This window comes from Antedon bifida, chromosome 2 (genome assembly GCF_963402885.1).
Source record: "Antedon bifida chromosome 2, ecAntBifi1.1, whole genome shotgun sequence".
NCBI lineage: Eukaryota > Metazoa > Echinodermata > Crinoidea > Comatulida > Antedonidae > Antedon > Antedon bifida.
The window spans coordinates 2,745,804-2,765,903 of record NC_136227.1 but is presented as its reverse complement, the minus strand read 5'-3'; the positions used below and the strand labels follow the sequence as shown (position 1 = coordinate 2,765,903).

The 20,100-nt window shown below is 34.0% G+C and overlaps 1 protein-coding gene and 1 long non-coding RNA gene across 3 annotated transcripts; one reads left to right on the top strand and one right to left on the bottom strand.

Annotated features, from left to right (window-relative positions):
• Positions 1–3,656: 3,656 nt before the first annotated feature.
• On the top strand, positions 3,657–4,308 carry LOC144835017 (uncharacterized). The gene is made up of 3 exons (XR_013611037.1): positions 3,657–3,721; positions 4,010–4,097; positions 4,243–4,308. It is a non-coding gene; the product is annotated as an uncharacterized LOC144835017 (long non-coding RNA).
• Positions 4,309–5,517: 1,209 nt separating this feature from the next.
• Positions 5,518–17,447, bottom strand: LOC144835718 (protein HIRA-like). 2 transcript variants are annotated; one of them, XM_078690790.1, is made up of 24 exons: positions 17,338–17,447; positions 16,826–16,888; positions 15,934–16,044; positions 15,643–15,733; positions 15,429–15,517; positions 15,036–15,214; positions 14,642–14,719; positions 14,157–14,324; positions 13,873–13,980; positions 13,685–13,755; positions 13,282–13,387; positions 12,760–12,960; positions 12,309–12,397; positions 11,841–12,018; positions 11,534–11,727; positions 11,232–11,430; positions 10,818–11,077; positions 10,375–10,536; positions 10,044–10,102; positions 9,528–9,633; positions 9,119–9,241; positions 8,302–8,459; positions 8,072–8,166; positions 5,518–6,395 (listed from the first exon to the last, which is right to left on the bottom strand). In XM_078690790.1, exons 1-24 carry the CDS (start codon positions 17,372–17,374, stop codon positions 6,282–6,284), a joined length of 3,039 nt encoding a protein of 1,012 aa, XP_078546916.1. In that variant the 5' UTR covers positions 17,375–17,447; the 3' UTR covers positions 5,518–6,281. The 2 variants fall into 2 exon arrangements, with proteins under 2 accessions (XP_078546916.1, XP_078546917.1); XM_078690791.1 differs by lacking the exon at positions 15,934–16,044.
• Positions 17,448–20,100: the final 2,653 nt, after the last annotated feature.

Sequence of the window (20,100 nt, the reverse complement as noted above, 5' to 3'; positions counted from 1 at the left end):
CTGTGCTGCAGAGGTTGGATATAAATTTTTTTTAAACGGATAATGAGCTAGCGTTTTCACTCGCCGTATATTATGTACAGATCTTTATTATTACCTTCCCTCACTGGCATGAGTAGCGTTGTAAAACCAGTAGAGGTAGAGCATAGGCCTACGGTACATCACATGCCTTAAACGCAGAACAACTTTGGTGGGTAGGGTAGGAACCAACTTAAGTATGAATTGGCTCTAAGAAACAATTGAAAACCATTAGGCCTACTAATTAAGTTGAGTTAGATAATTTAATATTTATTGACGATTAAGTCGAATTTATGATTTTCCCCGAATAGAGGTGGTTTTCACAAATTGTTTTACATTATATAAACATATACACGTCGTAGTGATGTATCGTTACATGTACTGTACTATTTCAATCGACTAGGACGGTGATAGTTTCAACAAAGTATTAAATCGCAATGTTTTACTGTGTTTTGTGGTATATTATTTGTAAAACATGAAAACAATAGTAATAACTGGTACTTGATATAGCGCATTATGCTGAAAGCCTCAATGCGCTTTACAAAGATAGAACAATTTAGAAAATTACAAATTAAAAAGGTGGGTTTTGAGGAGAAATTTTATACTTTAGTAAGTGTATCCTTGTTTCATTTTATTTCATTGTAATTGTTTTATTATCTACTTTTGTTTTTTGCTTCTGTAATTGTTTTATTATTTGATTTGATATCTGCTTTTTACATTTATTTTTGTTGGTGTTTTCCTTCCTTTGAGCACGGTCTTACTGAAAAACAACTTTTAGTTGAGTTAAGTATCCGTGATTAAATAAAGCTTATTATTATTATTATTATTATTATTATTATTATTCCATAGAGAAACGGATGCCGAAGAAAATGAACGATTTCCATAAAACTTATAAAATATATGGGCAAGAAGAGACTCAGACGTTACGCCTAAAGAACCGTGTTGACGAGTCACACTTGTAATATGGTGTCAGAATAGTGGAAATTCACTCAAAATGGAATCGTTAAAATTTAAGCCGCCTCCACCCTTCGATTTTGATGGTCTGTTGAGCCGTGAAATGTGCAAAAAGTCACATTTGTGCAAACAACCACATTTGTGCAAACATGTTGCCTTCAAATGTCCAAAAAATCACATTTGTGCAAACATGGCACCTTCAAATGTGCAAATCTTGACAAATGTATTATCCACTATAATGTGCAAACATCCCGCCGTTAAATGTAAAAACGATCAGTTTGACGTTAAATGTGCAAATGAAATTCTACAAATGTGCAAATCATTTTTGTTCAACCAAAATCGTTTATTAAAATGATAACCTAATTTTAAATAGTCACGTGGCTTTCTAACAATGTTTTCAAGATATTACATTTCATATATTGTAGTACAGGCTGAAATAATCTGTTTTTAGTCGCGTGGACGCGACTCTATAGTTCACTATGTCTGTCTGTCGGTCTGTCTGTCGGTCTGTCTGTCGGTCTGTCTGTCGGTCCGGTATCACTATGCATTGTAGCACGCGACTTAATGGCTGTTGGCCTTGTTGAGAAAAAAAACACAATCCGAATGTCCGGGGATGCAGGACTGACACGTGGTCGCTGCTTGCTGGAGATGTTAACTTCCATACCGTTACAATTTAATTCCATTAGGCCTATAGTTGAGTTAATTAGATTTATATTATTTCTGTTATGCGCGATTTGAACAATGTATGTAATTTGAAATGTATTGACGATTTTCTTGCATCAATATTCAAATTGTGCATGGTATTTTCAGTATTTGATAAATAATAAATAAATAAAAATCAAAGCTCATTGAAATTCTTATATTTTATCAAATGCAGGTAAAAGAATAGATGTTATTAAAATTGCGCAAATATTTCTTGCGCAAATTCAAATGCGCAACGAAATCTTTGCGCTATTTTAAATTACGCATAACATTATACCATATTCATATACCTACTTCATCTAGGCCTATATCATTTTCCTGTCAATTAATTTTGTTAAAGAAAATGATCTGCGCTATAAAATCCTCACAATTTAAAATTGCATAAATTATCCAAATCGCGCATAAAAGAAATACATTTTAAATGAAATAATATGAAAAGGTTGTCCTCTTAATTTAACAACTTGAAGGGAGTTCAATGTTATGGAAGTCCTCATCTCCAGCAAGCAGCGACCACGTGTCAGTCCTGCACCCCGGACATGATTGCGGTTTTTCAAAACAGATTATTTCAGCCTGTACTACAATTAAGTATGTCACAGTGGCTATCTTGATTTTGTTAGAAAAACTTGTGACTGATTATAATTAGGTTATCATTTTTAACAAACGATTTTGGTTGAAAAAAATGATTTGCACATTTGTAGAATTTCATTTGCACATTTAACGTCAAAATTGATCGTTAATACATTTAACGGCGTGATGTTTGCATATTAGTGGAAAATACATTTTTAAAGATTTGCACATTTGAGTGTGCCATGTTTGCACAAATCTGGTTGTTTGCACAAATGTGACTTTTTGCACATTTCACGGCTCACCAAACCTTCCAAACAATGTAAAATAATTTCTTTTTACACAAAATAAGAAAATAAAAACACACGTTTCTTCATTTGCATTTTATTGCTCCATTTGAATCGATATTATACATAAATAATTGATTTCTCATTCAAAAATAATATATGATTAAATCAAAGTTGGTTAGCAATTACTTTTTATTATTTTAAACCTATATATTTATATATTTCATTCGGTGTTTGTCTCTTTATGTTTTATTTACAGTAATGTTCGGCCGTCTTTTGGCTGATCAGAGTCTTCCATCACAAAATATTTACCCTTTTCCATTTGATGTCGTCCTATATTTCATTTATTTTATATATTGTCATCTACTTAATATATATGTCGTACCACATGTACTTATTTCAATTTCGAGAAACCAGAATTACAGACTAAATAGTCCTATACAATGTTCCATTGGCCAAATATTCTGTTTTAATGTCGCGACGGATGCGTTTTTCAAAAATCATTTTTACTCATCTTTTCTGCTTTATTCCTTAGTATTATTTCAAAAAGAGGTACAATTCCAGCAATTGCAAAAGCTGCATATATGTTCACTTGTTCTAACTGGTTAAATTCGTCAATAACCTTTAGCGTCACGAAACCTACCTAAATTAATAGGCTAATGACAAGAAGTTGCATGTTGACATTTAGAATTTGAATACCTTTTGGTCTATACTTTGTTACAATGATGTCAAACATGCGCAGAGTCAAATAATGGGTTCTGCGCATGTCAATTGTGCTATCATAACCATATTTGACAGGGTTACTGAATTGTTACTATAGCATAATAAACATGCGCAGAGTCGACTAATGGGTTCTGCGCATGTTAATTGTGCTACAGTAACCAGTTTTGACATAAATGGTTACCATTGCATAATAAACATGCGCAGAGACGAATAATGGGTTCTGCGCATGTCAATTGTGCTACAGTAACCAGTTTTGACATAAATGGTTACTATAGCATAATAAACATGCGTAGAGGCGACTAATGGGTTCTGCGCATGCTAATTGTGCTATAGTAACCAGTTTTATCGAAAAATAAAAAGGTCGAAAATTGGCCATTTTTTTAAACCCTTTTATTTGTTGATGTAAATGGTTACTATTGCATAATAAACATGCGCAGAGTCGAATAATGGGTTCTGCGCATGTCAATTGTGCTACAGTACCCAGTTTTGACATAAATGGTTACTATAGCATAATAAACATGCGCAGAGGCGACTAATGGGTTCTGCGCATGTTAAATTGTGCTATAGTAACCAGTTTTATCGAAAAATAAAAAGGTCTAAAATTTGCCATTTTTTTGAAAAAATTCCTGTACTATAGTACAGGGAAATTTTCGAAAAATGGCCGATTTTCAACCCTTTTATTTTATGACATAAATGGTTACTATTGCATAATAAAGATGCGCAGAGACGAATAATGGGTTCTGCGCATTTCAATTGTGCTACAGTAACCAGTTTTGACATAAATGGTTACTATAGCATAATAAACATGCGCAGAGTCGACTAATGGGTTCTGCGCATGTTAATTGTGCTATAGTAACCAGTTTTATCGAAAAATAAAAAGGTCGAAAATTGGCCATTTTTTAAAACCCTTTTATTTGTTGATGTAAATGGTTACTATTGCATAATAAACATGCGCAGAGAAGAATAATGGGTTCTGCGCATGTCAATTGTGCTACAGTAACCAGTTTTGACATAAATGGTTACTATAGCGTAATAAACATGCGCAGAGCCGACTAATGGGTTCTGCGCATGTTAAAGTAACCAGTTTTATCGAAAAATAAAAAGGTCGAGAATTGGCCATTTTTTGGAAAAATCCCTGTACAGGGAAATTTTCGAAAAATGGCCGATTTCCGACCCTTTTATTTGTTGACATAACTAGTTACTATGGCTCTATAATATGATGATAACACAATATATGCGCATATATGGCTGGCAATATTATCGCATAATTATTGAATTTTAAAGAGTGAATATTTTGGCAATTTTTCCCTGTACTATAGTACATGGAAATTCTCGAAAAATTGCCAATTTCGACCCTTTTATTTGTTGACATAACTAGTTACTATGGCTCTATAAAAGATGATAACATAATATATGCGCATATATGGCAATATTATCGCATAGTTATTGAATTTTAAAAAGTGGATATTCTTGACATTTCTCGAAAAAATCCATGTACTATAGTACAGGGAAATAACTAGTTACTATGGCTCTATAAGATGATGATAAAACAATATATGCGCATGTATGGCAATATTATCGCACACTTATTTAATTTTAAAAATCAAATATTTTGGCCATTTTTCTATAAAAAAAAAAAGAAGCACTGCTTCAGTTAATAGCTTTTATTTAAAAATTTATTTTCTAGAAAATGTGTATACAAATGCAGCGAGGGCAGCAGTACTAAATTAGCATATTTACAAATATATACATAGATAATGAGATGTTAATGCTGAATTGGATTGGATAAAAAGAAATTATAACTAGTGAGTATCACACCGCAAAATGTAATAGAACTTTATAACCTAGGTTCACTAGCAAATTATGACATTATTATTATTATCTCTTAGAATTTAGATATTTGTTGATAAATGACCAGAGCAGCGCATACAGGAAGCTTGGTACCAGGGAAGAGTTCTCTGCTTGGTACGTATACAAAAATAATTTTGCATTTTCTTCTCCTGAATTCAATACCATGATTTGGTAACAAGGAACTTTAAACCATAATCATGCTTTTTTTATATAAACAATCAATGAATGTCCTGATTACAAACATAACACAATAGAACACTTCAAAGCACACCTCTATTCAGGGGACACTATCCTGTTAAACGAATGAGAGGCAGTATATATTTGAACACTACGACCTGCACCTATTCAAGGAACACACGTATTCAAGGGATATACGTATTCAGGGGACACCTCTATTCAAGGGACACACGTATTCAAGGGACACACGTATTCAAGGGACACCCCTATTCAGGGGACACACGTATTCAAGGGACACACGTATTCAAGGGACACCCCTATTCAGGGATACCCACTATTCAGGGGACACCCCTATTCAGGGATACCCACTATTCAGGGGACACCCCTATTAAGGGGACACATTGTTGGGTGGGTATCCCCTAAATAGTAGTAGTAGTAGTACCAAAATTAAATAACTTATGTGGCAATACAGTCAAGTTTGCTAAAACCACAAATTACACTCCAGCTCTCACTAATCTATATTATACATATTAAATACTGTAGTACTGGTGTTGGGCATTCAGGCCTTCCTATGTTGTTCATATTTAACCATCGATACATCAGGCCTCCCTATGTTGTTCATATTTTAACCACCTTACATCAGGCCTCCCTATGTTGTTCATATTTTAACCACCTTACATCAGGCCTCCCTATGTTGTTCATATTTTAACCACCTTACATCAGGCCTCCCTATGTTGTTCATATTTTAACCACCTTACATCAGGCCTCCCTATGTTGTTCATATTTTAACCACCTTACATCAGGCCTCCCTATGTTGTTCATATTTAACCATCGATACATCAGGCCTCCCTATGTTGTTCATATTTTAACCACCTTACATCAGGCCTCCCTATGTTGTTCATATTTAACCATCGATACATCAGGCCTCCCTATGTTGTTCATATTTTAACCACCTTACATCAGGCCTCCCTATGTTGTTCATATTTCGACCATGTCAGCCATGTTTTTTCATTTCTTGATCATCTCAAGCTGGTCACGATATTCGGAATACAGACGTTGCAACTTCAGGTTTGTGCCGATTATCGGCATCATCTCCTCTAGTAACTTTCTTTTATTGTAACCCTTTAAGAAAACAAGAATTTATTAGTTAGTTATCCGCTTGGTATACCAAGCGGATAACTCCTTGTAATTGTATGAGATCAATATTTTTTTTCTGTATTATTCTTCTTTCCTTCCTTCCTTTTTGTGAGTCGTGTTCCTCTAAAATGTGTAAACATAACATTTCATAACTTTGACAACATATGGGCATTTACGTGAAGTTGTGCACCTCCTATTTTTGAATGACGTCATAGTTGCGCAACGTGACTTATGCGCAATTTTATGAATTTCAATGATTGATCATAGATTAAAAACCAAAAGTCATTTAGTATTGACACTTTGACAAAATTTAAGTCATATCAGGGGCAAACTTTCTACGGATTAAAAATGGCATGTTTGACAAGAAGTTACGCGCGCACGCGCATTTAAAATTTCAAAATGCGCAAAATTAATTTCTAATCAACTTTTTACGCGTTTCTTGTCATTTTGAGCATGTCAAAAATTCCCACGGGCGCGCATTTTTTTATGCGCGCGGTGCGCACATAGCGTTAAAAACATATTTTTTTCTCTTGAATTATATTTTTCAAGCCTTTCCCAGTGATTTTGAAAACAATTTAGACCTTTTCCAGTTTAAATAACGCCATACGAACACGTTGAATTAGACAATTCGTGCGCGTTTTTTATGAAAAAGCTTAAAAAATCGTCAAAATTATGTCTTTTTTTAAACAGTCATAGTTTCTAAAGTAAACCGTTAACCGTTTATTTTTATTACAAAATCTAGAAGTTGATGAGTTGTAGATATCGGATCATGCATCAATAAGGCTAAAAAAACATTGTGACGTCATCGTATGGCCACACGAATGTAAAATATAGGATTTTTGTCTCTTTCGTTATTGCTCATCACATTCAATGGAGCGCATCACGCTTATCTGTATTCCTTTTTCTCCTACATTTATATATTGTGTAGGTCAATCAACTTTCTTTAGCATGAGATAAAAATATTGTAATTTTTATGACGTCATCATGCCTAAAAATTTTAATTACGTGGGTCATTAATTTCATCTTTACAGTAAATTTTAATCTGTAATAGCTCGTAAGAATAAAATGTGATAATCACGATTAAAACGTTTTCTGGAAGCTATTGGATTGTAGATACGAATTCATGTAAACATTTTGCCAATCGGATGTTGTGACGTCATCATATGGCCAGTTGAATAAAAAAAGTCGTATTTTCATATTTTGCGTAATAGTTCATCACATTTAAAAGGGTGCGCATCTATATTTTACGTATTCAAATTTCTTCTACACGTTAATATGTTGTTCCTGAGATAATTTCCTTCTGAAATTGCTATCTAAGTGTTTCATTTTGATACCGTCGCCATGTTAAAAATTGGAATAAATGGCGGGTCCCGTAATTTCACCTATTCTACACTGTATGTAATATGTATACAGCTTATACTGTTTGCATGTATATACTATATGACACAAAATTCAGCACTAACAGCATGTCATATTCTTCAGTTCTTGTCATAATGCCATAATCTTTATCTGTGTGCAATATTCCAACGTATGACGTGCACGTGGCGTTTGTCGTGGTGCGGATAACTAACTCGTCAAAGTGACGAGTTTCATGTCTAGTTTTATTTCATTTTCTAATAGATTTTACTAATAAATAAATGAATAATCAACTATCTACTCACTAGGATTTGTGACTGCCATTTGGAAGTGTTTGCATCATCCTTGTACAACGGTCCAAGCATCTCATCACAAACTTCTCTCAACCTACTTTCAGCCCCTAAAAATAAAAAACATCGAAAATTAAAAAATTATAATTTAAAATTAATATTTTGATTTTAACAAACAAACAAACAAACACACGCTACCGATTACATATACCTCCTTGGCGGAGGTAAATAAAATGTGTGTTTACCTTCTTGTACCATATATCTGACATACGTAAGAAGCCAAAACTTGTACTCTTTACTTGACTTGAGTACAAGTGCTGAGTTGAGTTGACATTCAAGGTGGCTAAGTGTCGAAGACTTTTGTATTTGCTGACTCAGCTGAAATACTCTTGAAGCTGAAAATCTGAAACATAAAACATAAATATTGATGATAAAAAAAACAGCTATTTTATTTTATTATTTCTTTTATTCAATAACTGACATTTAAAACACAACAGGTTGGATTGTGCATTATTCACTAGCCTATTAGAGAGTGCAATAGTTTGTGCAATAGTATCTTCAATCATGAAATGGGAGTAGATAATGCATGACATGTGATCAACCAATCAAAGGGCAAGGATACACCTAAATACATATTTCATCATCAAAAATAATTAATATAGAGTTCTGCGGTGCTGACGTCACGATGTGTCGCGACGGTAGGTGGCGATGCCTGGTTGCTAGCGCAACCAAAAATGCGTTCAACCTAACTGGTTTAGAATAGGCTTATTGAAGTAGTCATTTTAAACTTTTCAATAAAAACAAAAATTTCAAAAGATCACTAAATATTTGTTTTTAATAATCTACTTATTCTCCAACTACAGTTTAAGTTTAAAAAAATCACGCTAAGATACATAATTTGATAGAAATACAGATATCTATAGTTTATCAACATAGTAGCGTTGAACGCATTTTTGGTTGCGCTAGCAACCACGCAGCGCCATCTATCATTGTGACGTCACACCGCAGAACTCTATATGTTAATAAATTAACTTGTGGAAAACAAAATGTAACATTTCTTACTTGCTAGACTTTCCTTGCAGTGAGGCGAGTGGTCCATGGACTTGGACCGCACCCTGTGCTGGCATACTGGTTTGGTGATCTGAACATGATTGTAATATATTATCTTTTTCATGAACCATCATCCTAAAAAACAATTAAGTGAGATAATATATATATATATTTTTAAAAAGTTATAAAGATTTATTTTGCTTATTTTTTCACCATATTTTAAAAGGGTGACCCAGCCAGTGTGAGCCGATTTTATGGGCCCTCAAGACAAATGATAAATAGTTCAAAGTTTACAGCTCTTTGGGCATATCACTACCATATTTGGGCACATCATTTGTTGTCAAACTAGTTTGATAGTGTAGACAGAGCTTAAAATGAAGATATATATATATATGCTATTATTAAAGGAGAGTAAACTCACCAACAGCAGAGGTCACTATTGAACGTGTAAGACTTCTCATTGGACATTGTGATGATAATGGTGCCTGCCTCCGTTATACTGGCATTCACTAACGATACCCCAGATGCTGAAATTATTAATTAGAAAGGTTAATATGAGTTTGATACATACTCACTAAAGCTCTTTCTACACAATCAAACTTTATGTGACAAAAAAATGTGATGTGTCCATATATGGACATGATGTCATACAACTACCATATTTGGGCATATCACTACCATATTTGGGTACACCACACTTTTTTAAAAACTAGTTTGATAGTGTAGACAGAGCTTTAGATTACTCTTTGAAAACATATATTTTAGTAGTAATTAGTCTTGTTTATTTTTATTTCATGCATATGTAATTTTACTTTTTATGGACCAGAGATTCCGATGAATGAATGAATAGACCTAATGGTTCCATCATGGAAAACAATTTCTATGCACGGTACAGTACCTCTCAATAAATATACTCATAAATTGATGGTATTCTTACCTGGCATAATTGGGGCTAACGTTTCATTCTTAACAAGCACCACTTGTTTTATAATATCCCTGCAAAATAATTATAAATATTAATAATTTATTTTACATAAATAATAATCAGTGACTACATATGTGTTTATGAAAATAAAGACAATGATAAAGAGTGTCAATAGTGTTGCACGTATAAAGAATGATAGCGCCCTCTATACAGTGGCGGATAATGTTGTAGAGCACATGTAATGTTATCATAAATAAAAGATCAAGGTTATTCATTGTCTTGTGAAGTCTTTGACACTGAAAACCCAATACATAAAACAAATAGAAATATGATTATTTCATACCAAACAAAAACTCTTGCCGAAGACAGGATTACTAAAAGAAAACATCCACCACAATGCAGCCTGCTGATTGGTTCACTCAAAATGATCGGCGAGTACTTCCTGCGACCGCCTGTTGTATAGACGCTTACCGTTTTATTTTCCGATGCTACTGCACAGAATTGCCTGAATTGGGAACAAAATTGTATTTTAAAATTCTACAAAATCGAATGGGTGTCTAGAAAACTGTATCTGAGTTTTCTAGATCTAGAAAACTCAGTTATCAAGATCTGAGTTTTCTAGTTCCAGAATGGATCGTTCTATTGTAAATCAGAGGGTAGGTTGTTTGAAATACTACAGTGATATCCATTTTCTAGATCTGAGTTTTTTAGACACCCAAATCAAATTGATGTGTAAAAACAAGGTTTCATTATAGGAAAATAACCATATTGAAACAAAATACATACCTATTGCCAGTTGCTATGGTAATGCGACTAGCCAGCATTGTTTCCCACAAATCATCACCCGCTTTCACATATTTCAATCGATGAAGGGTCACTTTGCCACTGCTCACATCATTCTCGACCTCTAACGTAACGCTTGGTTGCACAGTGTTACCAACGAACACCTGTACGCTGAGTGTTTTCTCGGTTTTTGGAACGGGTATCTTGAGACGTGGTTTTGATGAAGCTGTTGTCGTTACTTTAGGAGTTGTATCTTGATTTGGCTGAAAAAAAATAATTGCAAACAAGAATTCTCGTGAAACACAACCATGTGACAACTGAAAAATATCCAAACCAAAATTTCAGAAAGGTCCGCATTGGTTCAAAAAAGACATTTCAGACCAAGAGAAAATAATTATATTAAAAAAAAATACTTACTGGAGTAACCAATGGCCCAATCATAGGCCCTTTCCTAGGCCCAGTCTTTGCTTCGGTTACAGTCTTTGTATACTCCTTCCTAGGCCTTTTTGGCCCTGGTCTCAACGTGCCTTCTTCCTTTCGTTTATTACCAGCCAAGCTGCTAGGTGAGCCGGTAGTTGTTTTTGGAGTGTCTTTAATTTTTGTGGAATCTTTGTTCCTGCAAGGTGGATGTAGAAAATAAATTGTTAGTAGAATTCTTTTTAATATTTTGGTTGTACAAAAACCTATTTAAATTCACTAACAATAAGTATCTCACTTACTTGTCAGAGGACACAGAAGCAGCTGCCGCAGCCGCAGCTGCACACGCAGCGGCTGCAGCTGCTGCTGCGACTGATGTAGGTGATTGAGGCGACGGTGTAACTTTACTCTTGTCAGGAGCTGCATTAGCAGATGGCGTAGTACCTGAAGTGGCTTTAGATTTTTCTGTAAATCTTGAATCAAGAGCAGACATTGGCTGAAATAATAATATGCAAACATGTATTATAAACCTCATGAATATTCAATATTATATCTGCAACACAGCAGTATTTACCATCATACAAAATACACATTGAATATATACCTTACCTGTATGCTATTTTGCAGCGAGCTGATTGGCTTAGCGTCCTCCGAGTCTGAATCTGAATCTTCCTTCTCGGTTTTGATGTTCAATTTATTAGCTTCTTTAAACGCACTTTGAGGAGTGATTTGATTGGCTGGCGAGAACGCTGGGTGTGGTACATTGTTGAATAGTACTGTTGGTGTTCTAACAAAACAAATAATATAGAATTTAATTGCATTGCATCCAAGAGGGAACCAAGCTCAAATATGTATGTAAAGCTCTGTCTACACTATCAAATTAGATTGACAAAAAAAGTGTGATGTGCCCAAATATTTTAGTGATATGCCCAAATATGGTAGTGATATGACATCAAGTCCATATATGCACATCACATTTTTTTGTCACATAAATTTTGTAGACAGAGCTTTAGTCAGACGCTGCTATACTGTGGTAGTTTCATTCATTCACCATTATAGTTTGTTGGTAATACTTACCCTATGTTGAATTGTGTTCCAATGTAGAGGGGTGTGATTCTGCGCCTTCCATCTGGAGTTCTCGTTTCTATCTGCTTGCTTAAAACATCCTATAAAGTGCAAAAATAAAATTATTTTCTCTTAGAGCAAACATTAAACAATCATGATGTCTGTACAATGCTTTGATAATGTGTGTATGCGTTGTATATAACATGTGATTGTGTTAAAATAATTATAACAGTTATTTTTGACAAAGACTACGCCAATAAATAGTAGCAACACCATCATAACACATGCTGGTTAAAGGGTCATTTCCACCTGTTCCGGCAAATCAAAACGAATGTCAATGTTTCCTTTTCACGAGGCTATACACATATCAAATGGTGCATACTCGCGTGGAGCATCTTAAAAAGCAAAACATTAACGTTCAATTCGCCGGACCGGAACAGGTGTGAAATAAGCGATGACTTACCGTTGGTGGCTTGTCCATGATTGGTGTGATGAGTTTCTTTGGTGTCTTTATTGGTGAGGCTTGTACTTTGGCAGCTAACTTCTCTTGTTGTTCTTTCTGCATTTTTTGCAAGTTTAACAAATCTGGATTCTCAATCACGGTATTTGCAGCTCCAGAATGTATCGATAAATTCTTGCCGTAGATTTTCTCATACAGTTTAGTCTGCAAGTTAAAATAAATATAAAAATTATATATTATGACGGTGATCGACTAAAAAACTGTGAAGCAATAATGTCTATGTATCATCCTAATGCTCTTTCTACACTTAATGTGAAAAAAAATGTGATGCGTCCATATATGGACATGATGTCATATCACTACCATATTTGGGAATATCACTACCATATTTGTGCATATCACTACCATATTTGGTCATATCACTACCATATTTGGGTACACCACACTTTTTTAAAAACTAGTTTGCTAGTGTAGACAGAGCTTAAGATTACTCTTTCAAAACATATATTTTGGTCTTTATCATACCTTCTCGTCCTGTGTTAGCTTGTGTCCAATTTCATCCTGTTCAAAATCAAAGAACGCTACTGTTCCGTCCCAAGAACACGCAACAAGCTGGGTACCCGACTTACTCCTGTTTACAGAATCAAGAAAAATAAAATGTGTACAAAATTCATAAAAGTCATACATATACTTCATGATTTTCATGTTATATATTGTTTGAAGGTTTGCATGGCGAAATCCAATATTAATATAAAGTTTGCGGTACACCATGTATATTTAGTTCTGAAAAGAACTGTTGAGCTTCTCAACATTTCGATCAATATGCTTCGATTGTCCTCAGGAGTGAGATTTTCATGTTTCCAATCTCATGAAAACATAGGGTTTGTTTTCAGAAAGTTCTATTAATGATGAACATAAATTCACTTACCATGCTAAATCCATTACAGAGTTTTTGAAGAGGTCATGTACAACAACCAGAGGTCGCTTCAATGCTGTCAGCTGAGGAAAAGTAAAGTCAAATTTTCAAAGTATGCAACAATTAAAATAACTTATATTTTATAAAGTAGATCTATCACTTAGGCAGAGATTAGAACTTGGTATTCCGCGTAAACCTACCCATACTGACACGGCTCTGTCTCTACTCCCAATGGCGCAACATGAAAACTGTTGAGGCTTCGTTGATCCCTTCCGTACAACCTTCGAAAAGATGTTCGAGTTGAATCTCTGAAATACAGAACATAAAAAAACTTAAATTTACAATATATGCTTTGGTATAAGTTTCGGCATCATAAAATGTATAATATGATTATTACAGTGTAGGATATAAATAAGGCCTAGTGGGATGCATTATACGTTGGTATAGCATGCCGATAAAAACTATAGCAAAATAATACACCTACCACGCAAGTGACAGCTTTACGATGACCAACAAAATCCATTTTGAATTTCCAGCCATCTCTCTCAATAATTTGAGCAGTTGGACCTCTATTGTTCATGGCGTGTGCGGACACAATGTAGTGTCCATCTGGTGACCAGGAACAGCGTAGCACATGTGTTGTTCCTCCACACTGTAAAAACATAGAAATGTCAATAATTGTATTTTTACAGCGTAATGTACGTTTCAATGATTATAAATCAATATCAATATTGTGTGTACATTCAGCGATCAGTGAGAGAGGGTGACAACCAAGGGTTACTGGAGCATGGAAATTACGTTCCAAGAGTAAATTCTGGGCCTGAATTTAAACCTAAATGATGTTGGGATAGTTTGTTTGTATTTATTGTTTCTCTGTACACACACACACACACACATAACATTTACAATGAAAGAAATTACACTAGTAAGTCGGTACAGTATGTTAAACTTAACTAAACACTTACTTACCTCTTCAAAGGGTTTAGATATTTTGTTCTCTTCCTTCCAATCTACTGTTCTCCAAACACGAATACTTTTGTCATCCGACTAAAATTGATCATTAATTAAAATTTATTTGCAATTGATTACAATGTATTTATTATAAATAATTGTTGTCAGTATTGAATATATAAACTCGCACACAACCTAGACAGATTAAAAGTATAAAGCTCTGTCTACACTTTCAAACAAGTTTGACAAAAAAAAGTGTGATGTGCCCAAATATGGTAGTGATATTTACAAAATATGGTAGTGATATGACATCATCATGTCCATATATGGGCACATCACATTTTTTTGTTACATAAAGTTTGACAGTGTGAACAAAAAATCTCAAATCTAGCAAGATACAAATGCAGTTTACCTGAGAAGCCAAGTATTTGCCAATGGGATCCCAAGTGACCCCTTTGACCATTCCAGAATGACCAGTAAGAACAGTCAGCACCTCAGGAAACTTAACAGCATTCCAGATGACCACTGTGTTGTCCACGCTGCATGAGGCCAGCCACGCATCATGGGGTGACCATGCTATATCCAAAATATCTGAAAACAAATGTCAATTTAAAATTTAATTTCACCTCAACAGAAAAAAAGTATAAAGATAAATATTAACATAATGGTTTGATTGAAATTGGTACTAACTGTAAGCTTAACAATTTTAGATCTTTAAATGGTGGATAAAATGTTAAATAACTTTACTAAAATTGTACAAATGCTCTCAAATTAATTTCATTATTCACAAGACCAATTCCTTTACCTCCAGCATGGTGTCTCAATGTGCTAGTACAGCGCCATTGTTCAACATTGGCTTTAGATTTACCAAAGGGTGTTGACATTCCACCATAACTGTACAAAATAATTTAAAGAAATACTAATTAATAAATTAAACTAGATTTATAATCTTTATAATTAAACCTTCCTTCATTTTAAGAACAAAATGAATGAAAGACTAAATTGTGACCTCTACTGACCTCATTAACTGCCATATCATTACGAGTCTGTCATCGCCAGCTGAAGCAAGGTACAAGCCATTGTTAGACCAACGAACACAGTTCACACAGGCTACAAAGAAAGACACACAAGATTGGGTTTAGGGAGTTATTACATACCAGTAAATTTGAATATAATTTTATATAAATATAATAAAAAAAAAAAATTAATAATAATATGTAAATATCTAATTTTATTTATTGTACATGGAGGATTTATTTTTGAGGTGTACAGGAAAAAAAAATATTGTAGTTATAATTTTTTGACCTTACCCAAGTGATTATCCATTTCGCAAAGCATTCTGGGAACATTTTCATTTTTCTCATCTTCTTCTTTGACAATAGGTGCCATATTCCAGATTACCACACGACCTGAATCATCTCCTACAAAATGTTATCACGGCAAACATTTAATTTAATTAATCAGTGTAAAGAAAAGGCTTAATTTATTACGAGGCAGAGTACATTAATAACTAGAAAGACACTCCGAGAGTGCATACCTCCGCCTACTGTAAAATTCTCCTCATAAGAAAATTCTTCTCATAAGATTTCTCCGGTAAAAAAGATATATATATATTTGTGTTTGTCTTATTGCTGTTTGTGATTTAGGTTAATTTCACTACAAGCATGTGTATGCGAGTTTGGTGTAATGGTTATGCAACAAGCCTTTCAATTAACAATAGCTTCAGTTGACTAACAATAGAACAGCAATGCGAAAATCAAACGAGTGAATTTGAAAAGAAATAGGTTTTTTAAACTACTCGCATCAAAAAACGTGCACATTAAATCGAATTATGTTTTAAATTTACAAATCACAAGTTATAACTCTTGCCTCTTGTACAAAAATGAAGTTTTTTGGACAAGTAGTTCTTGAGAAAATGCAATTTTAGTTTATTTGTTACTTTAAGACTGCTCGCCGGCTTTTGGAAAATTCTGTCCTATCTTTTACCACTAACAGGTCTGAACAGTATACTAAAAAAGTGGTCCAGAATTGGGACCATGGTCCCAAAATTTAATGGAATGGTCCTTGACCACATATCTATCCGTATATTCATTTTGGTAAAGATCTTGTAATTACTTTTTGAGTAATCCTGCTAACAAACAAACACACACACGCTACCGATTACATATACCTCCTTGGCGGAGGTAAATTATTAGATTTTACCTTGCCCTCCTGTTGCCAGACGACACCCATCTGGATGAATATCGATAGCAAATATTGGCTTCCCTGTCAAAAAAAGTATTTAGTGAAAGTTTGAATTATTTAAATACATTAATTATATTAAAATTAAATTCATTTTTTGAAACACACATGAGTCATGACTTGAGGGGTACTACTACTACTACTACTACTACAGAAGATATAAAAATCTATATTTGAAAACAAACCCCATTAATATAAAACCATAAAACAATGATTCAGAAAATTAGGGACGACAGGTTGACCGGTTTCACAAGCATATATCATGATCATACTGACCTAGGCTAGGCTAGCCCGTCACTCACTGATTCTATTCTCCCCACCACACCATTCTCCTCCTTCCTCACCCGCGAAATCTTGAAATTCATTAGCATAGGCTAGGCCTACATACATTCGCCTACCCTCTAGCCTAGCTATAAGAATCAATCGTCAAATCTCTTCAAATAGACTAAACAAGAAAAAGAAAAGTACATTACCATCATGATTTATCCACGTTGGTTTCAATAACTTCATCTTTATTTCTGCATGCTTATAAACACCATTATTTAAACTAAATTAAACATGTTTCTTACATGCTCACTGTACCGCCATTGTTTTCTTTATAATAAGTTTGTAAAGCGATAGAGGGGGGAATACCTTTTGAAGGACGTTGACATCATCATCAGCTGAGCAGTATTATTTTATCATTTTATATTAAAACATTCCTAATTCTTTTCTCTATATTAGGTAGGCTAGGCCTTCTGTTATGTAAACATTCCGCTCGAGAAAAATTAACCGATGATCATCCCATTCAAATCAGATAACGGATGGATATTAATAATATAACATTTTACACGAAGAAAAAATGGTTGCGTTGTGGTTATTGGGGCACTTGGTTCCCGTAATAGTGGGGAACCTAATGTAATTCCGTGAGATTTTAATGCTCAAGTTGAGTTCTTGGCAGTTTTGAAATCCTTAGGACCAGCAGAATTCATTGCAACTGGGGGCCAATTTTTCCCGACCCTATTTTGGCCGCCATCTTGGATTTCAAAATGGCCCCCATTTTTTACTCAAAACTGATAGTAGCTCCTATTTTATTTTAAACCACGTACGAACGTAATTTGTGTGATAAATCTTACAATATTATGATAAATCAGTCCAATGGTACAAATTATAATAATAGCATATGGCAGCCATATTGAATTTCAAGATGGCCGCCATTAAAAACGTATATAATGTATGCATTTTATAGTCAGGGTCCTCGTGTATTTCCGTAGGATTTTAATGCCCAAAGTGAGATTTAACTTCTTTAATATGGTGCTAGGATACCAAAAATGCTAGGCAACAAATGTTCACGATCCCGTAACCATGGTAACAGCCCCAAGAACAAAATGACGCCCAATTGGCCCTATCTCCGTATCCTTTTGGTCTATCAACAAGATATTGGTATCAAAATACTCGGAGCGTATATATTTATATTCATTGTAATGGAACATTTTGACGAAATGTAATAGGAAATGCTATTTTTCTGCGCTATTGACCTTTGACCTTGACTTGCATTGTATCTAAAAAACGGCTGGTCATTGAAATTTTAAAATGGTCTCAAATTGCTGAGACCATACATATTTATATTTATTGTAATGCAACATTTTGTTAGAAAATGACCGGAAGTAAAGTTATTGACCTTTGACCTAATAAACATGAACTTGATGTATACAATAATCAGTAATTATTTGTGGTAGGTATTAAACAATGGGTTTATACATATTATTATCATTTTAATAGCTAATTTCTAATTCACATAATGAACCAGCTTGGCTTGATGTAGATGATCAAATAACAAAGAATAAAAGAATGTACAGTAATTAATTTGAATGTAAAGAAAAAAAATCTGTATTTAAATAGTGCTCTTTTCCCGGATCAGGCTCTAGAAGAACAGAAGGAACACAGTTAAAATGGGTTGGTGGTCTTGTTGGCGGCATTACTCAAAATGAGGAAATCGAACTGGATTTCCCATCGAACTCACTCTTCAACACAAAACACACAAATCCTTCCAAGATTTTATCAAAATACATTCATAACAAAATCAACACTTTTTTTAACATTGTCTTAGTAATAATTTCAAATGAAGTCAAGAAATAGATCTTAAACAGAGATGATAAAAAAGAGTTGAAGCTTTTTGAAGTTTGTGAGCAAAGTCTGGTTGTGGACTCCTTTAGAAATTAGATATTCAAATGATAATAATATGTATAAACCCTTTGTTTAATACCTACCACAAATAATTACCGATACATGCTCAAATAGATAAATGCTTATTGTATACACCAAAGTTCATGTTTATTAGGTCAAAGGTCAATAACTTTACTTCCGGTCATTTTCTAACAAAATGTTGCATTACAATAAATATAAATATGTATGGTCTCAGCAATTTGAGACCATTTTAAAATTTCAATGACCAGCCGTTTTTTAGATACAATGCAAGTCAAGGTCAAAGGTCAATAGTGCAGAAAAATAGCATTTCCTATTACATTTCGTCAAAATGTTCCATTACAATGAATATAAATATATACGCTCCGAGTATTTTGATACCAATATCTTGTTGATAGACCAAAGGGATACGGAGATAGGGCCAATTGGGCGTCATTTTGTTCTTGGGGCTGTTACCATGGTTACGGGATCGTGAACATTTGTTGCCTAGCATTTTTGGTATCCTAGCACCATATTAAAGAAGTGAAATCTCACTTTGAGCATTAAAATCCTACGGAAATACACGAGGACCCTGACTATAAAATGCATACATTATATACGTTTTTAATGGCGGCCATCTTGAAATTCAATATGGCTGCCATATGCTATTATTATAAATTGTACCATTGGACTGATTTATAATAATATTGTAAGATTTATCACACAAATTATGTTCGTACGTGGTTTAAAATAGGAGCTACTATATATGGCTCTGTTTCACAGCAGAGCCATAGAGAGAGTTAGTAACTTTATAATTTTTTTATTATTTTAACAAAAACCTTTAATCAAATTGATTGTTTTGATATTAAATTCGATAATTAAAGCCTTTTGAACGTTATACATTTTCAAAACAAAAGACTCAACTCCATACGCTACATAGGAATAGTTGGACACAAACATGGCTTCTAATCCATTCGAAGTCGTAACTCTCTCTATATATGGCTCTGCTCCATGGCTCACAATGGCGCCACCCATAGCTCTATTCTATCCCACAATGCCTTTCGAAATTGTTA